The sequence below is a fragment of the Lactuca saligna genome, chromosome 1, assembly GCF_052625555.1.
Source record: "Lactuca saligna cultivar CGN05327 chromosome 1, ASM5262555v1, whole genome shotgun sequence".
Classification (NCBI taxonomy): domain Eukaryota; kingdom Viridiplantae; phylum Streptophyta; class Magnoliopsida; order Asterales; family Asteraceae; genus Lactuca; species Lactuca saligna.
Genome location: NC_136417.1, coordinates 203465 through 207671, shown reverse-complemented (window position 1 = coordinate 207671; position 4207 = coordinate 203465). Strand labels below are relative to the sequence as shown.

At 35.8% G+C, this 4207-nt stretch overlaps 1 protein-coding gene across 2 annotated transcripts; it reads right to left on the bottom strand.

The window, feature by feature from the left end:
• Positions 1-213: 213 nt before the first annotated feature.
• On the bottom strand, positions 214-3934 carry LOC144996879 (uncharacterized). 2 transcript variants are annotated; one of them, XM_078959441.1, is made up of 2 exons: positions 2941-3934; positions 214-407 (listed from the first exon to the last, which is right to left on the bottom strand). In XM_078959441.1, the coding sequence occupies exon 1, from the start codon at positions 3894-3896 to the stop codon at positions 2964-2966; it is 933 nt and encodes a 310-aa protein (XP_078815567.1). In that variant the 5' UTR covers positions 3897-3934; the 3' UTR covers positions 214-407; positions 2941-2963. The 2 variants fall into 2 exon arrangements, with proteins under 2 accessions (XP_078815567.1, XP_078821265.1); XM_078965139.1 differs by lacking the exon at positions 214-407 and adding an exon at positions 661-813.
• Positions 3935-4207: the final 273 nt, after the last annotated feature.

The window sequence follows — 4207 nt, the reverse complement described above, 5'->3', positions numbered from 1 at the left end:
TTTTTGTCCATCACCACCACTGTGTCCAATCCGTCACCATCATCTGCTGTGTTCATGATAGCTTAAAAATGTGATTAGGGATCCGTTTGACCGATGATGATATATGAAAAAAGAAAAGAAAATTAACCTTACTCTTTTCTGTTGGGTATTTAATTAGTTGAATTTTTCTTTTTTCTCTTTCGGAATGGGTATGGATTTTTTTAGTGAAAGAGATAAACAAAAAAAAGGTCCCTATGGGCCAAGGATCGCAATTAGGGATTTAGCATGCTAGTAAAATGGTAAAATGGTTGCACAAATGCTATCAACAAAGGGACGATAAATCCAATCCATTCCATTCAGTTAATTAGTAATTTCTGCTACATCTCCCTTTTTCCTTGGCTGACCACCGTCTTGCAATATAAACGTACCTGAATCCAGAGATCACAAATATATTTGTTAATAAAAACTTTTCCATCTAAGTCCCTGCTGAAATATTTATATTTACTATTTAGTGAGACAAGACTAGAGCAATTGCTAATGATCACATCAGGACTGCAAATTCTATTTTATTTTCAGCAGATAAACCTTGTGCATGAAAAAAAAAAAAAAAAAAAACTGAATTGCATGTTCCAAACATGTCACGCAATCTTATCTCCATTACCAAATTAACCCAAGATCAAAAATCTCAAGCCACCTTTATCACATCCAATCCATCATATTGATCAAGAGACAAGAACCAGACTGGGGATGCTAAAGAATGTATATTCTCCAAGGGCAAGATGGGAATAACTATATTAGAGGTCAACAAAGTGCTTCACTTGCATTACATTGCATCTAAAAAAAACAGAACAAGGTAAGTGGATTATTTATGTGCTAAATGATTTTATTACATGTTTTAAGAAATAACCTGGAAGTACACATTACTCTGCATAATGATTTACTTTCTTTGTTTGCATATCCTACTTTATTGTGGTCTGGTCATTCATGATGCTGCTAAACATATCATTATGTTTTCATCATAAGCATGCATGGCCCACATCATCTCAAGCAAAACTGATTTCTAAAATTCACAGTGCAGTTCTGATTTGGGACTAATTGCGAAAACATGCAATATACTTTCACCACACTACCAACCATGCAACATACTTCTCTTAAACATTTTATGTAACAAACTTACCAATTTAAACGCTAAAGGATGTAAACAAATGGTAAAAAATGATAGCTTGTGACTAAGTCTATCTTTGGCACGCCACAGCTACCTTATTTTTCAAACTTTTTTAGGTTGTCATGTTTGGCAAACAAAAAAGTAGCTTTAAACTAGCTTTTTAAAAAGTTACTAGACTAGCGTTTCAATGAGATTATTGAGCTTTTTTAAACAAATTAGTTCCTTACTTTAAACAAATTCACCATTGGCTAATTCTAAGATTAGTATTTATCTGATTTCTTAGGTTCATCGTTTAGACTGTGGCCAAAGGTAGTTGTTACAAAGCATTGAAACTTTACTTAGACTTAAACAAAAACATTCCAAAATCTATCATTAATGCATAAGAGCCATAGCATCCAACGCCTCTTTTAAGAGTTATAACATTCTCAAACTTGATTTATTTTTCAGTAAAATATTTGGATTTTTTAAAATTCATCATCATGGTTAATAAAGAAATCAAAAGAGAAAAAACCCTCGTTGTGTTCACTGTTTTCTTAATCACACATTTGGTAATCCATATCATTTATTACCCATCAGAATGTTATGTATTGTTAAATCACAACACATGTAACCACACTCAGATGGTAACAATTGTTTTTTGAATCACAACTATGATCACTATGGTCACAACACATGTCACTAAGTGACATGATATCTATTTGTAAGAGTTACATATATATATATATATATATATATATATATATATATATATATATATATATATAATACCCTGATATTATAGTGATTCAAGCTCCTCAAATTCATTTGATGTGTAATTTTGATTTGTTCAGTCAAAACTGGGTGTATCTTTGTATTATTTGAAGTTGTGGATCCAATGTAGTATATTATAAATGATATAATATGATTTTGGCACCTCATGCAATGTGCATGTATGTATTTGCATCTGAAGGATACATTTTGTTATGGTGATTCATTTTTTAGTTTGTTAGGATTGTTTTCTTAGTCTTGGTTATATTTCGTACTCAACTATATTTCTTTCTTTGTGTTGGGTAAAGAAAATCAAGGAGCAAGGAATGGAAGACTGGCTTCCATCTAAGAGGTTATGTTTTAGTTTAGCAAAAGTAATGATGAATTTTTGAAGATGTGTATAGTCTCTGATGGCTTTATCCTAAATATGGAATATTGGTAATAGATTTTTTTATTTGATGGTTTATGGTATGTTCAGGTTTGAGCATGACCTCCCTGTCCTTCTTGGGAATGGCATGTTTCAATGTTCCCCAAGTGAACTCATCTCATAGGAATGTGTGAGTGTGAGATGACAAAAAGGGGATATTGATGAACCAGAACAAAGTCAAAACTGTATCTAGGCAAATGTAAGTGTCTAATGTTCCTACAGAGATGGAAGAGGGCAATGAATCGACTCCATAGACAGTTTACTAGTAAGACCAAACTCTGATGATCCATTGATGGCAAACTTCTCCAAAAGTGAGACTGAAAGCCAAAAGATTGTCTAAGGAGGAAGGGCTAGACTCACGATTCAAGCCTACCTTTTGTTCTACTCTAAGGGCTTCTTGCCAGGTTTCTGAATATTTTTCAAGTTTATGCTCTCTCTCCTGCCTTTTACTTGTTCATAGTTAGAAGATTGTTGATCTTACCCTGACTCAAGAAGTATTTAGCACTTGTAAAATTTGGTTGTTTTTGATAAGTTTGGTGTTGGTATTTATCCAAAAACACTAGAAATACATATCGCAAGTAATTTTTTCAAGAACCAATTAACAACAGGACTAGAGATATACCAGAGGTTGGGAGCTTGGCGTTATCAATTTGTCGAAGATTCTCCTTTTTTAACCCATACGAGGGAGTTTTTCCCTTTCCTCGCCAAAAAGGAGGATTCACTAGGTCTGGGTTTTGGTTTGCCCTGGAATCTTCCAGCACCCCCTCTTCTGTTTGCTTCCTGGCTCACAATGGGGACATTCACATCAGAATCAACAACATCTTTAACTACACCATCGCCACGAGCATCGTTGTGCAATAAGTCATCCACATTCTGAGTAAATGGTGTCCTTTTGTCATTAGGTTCGCAGACCACATTCTGATCCGACGAAGGCTTGGGTTTTGGTTTTCCCTGGTATCTTCCTGCACCCGATCTTCTATTTGCTCTCTCGCTCACAATAGGGACGTGCACAGTAGCGGCAACAGCCTCGACGACGCCATGACCACGAGCAGCACTGTGCGATAAGTCGTCCACACTCTGAGCAAATACTGTCATTCTGTCATTGGGTTCACAGACCAGATGCCGACGCCGGCGTCCACCTACGTGCTGGGTTCTTTTATTCTCCTTCGCCTCTTCTGATACCAACAGTGGGGAGCCACCTCCGTTTGGATTTTGGTCGGTGCCCGACCTAGGTTTTGGAGCTCGGGACCTATTTTTCTTCTTTGAGAGTTTGGAGTTTGAGTGATCAGTCTTCTGCTCCTCCTCTCCCTTTGGATGATTATCCGCAGCATCAACTTGAGTTTTAGAACCACAATCATCTACGGCAACCTCCGGTATGACTTGGTTAATGACCCGAGGGCGATTTGGTCTTTGAAGAGGAACGCGTCTAAGTGCAGCTTCGCCGCTTGGTTGACAACTAGCTTCATCGTCATGAGGCTTGGATTTTGCAGGATTTTGGTGTTGTTGTTGGAGCCATCGCTCTTTGAGCTGCAGGATCGTGACGTAGTTGGAAGGAAGCGAAGAACCCTCGACCTCCATGCCAACTTTCTTTCTCAATTGCAATGAAACAAGAATACTTAACTAAATGGGTTGAGTAAAGGGATAATAAGTAATATATTTTTTCATTATATACATTTTTTAATTTTTTTTTCGTCCACATTAGAACATGTTAATCTGTATATATCCAATCCTTATGATCGATTATTCGAGGTTAGCCGAAAAAAATAACTTATTAGGGTAATATATTTTTTATTTTGTACACATTTAATCATTAATATTTTTGTACACATTTAATCCTTAATAATTTTTTTTTGTTTTAAAATAAGTCATTTTCTGTTTTTGTACCAATT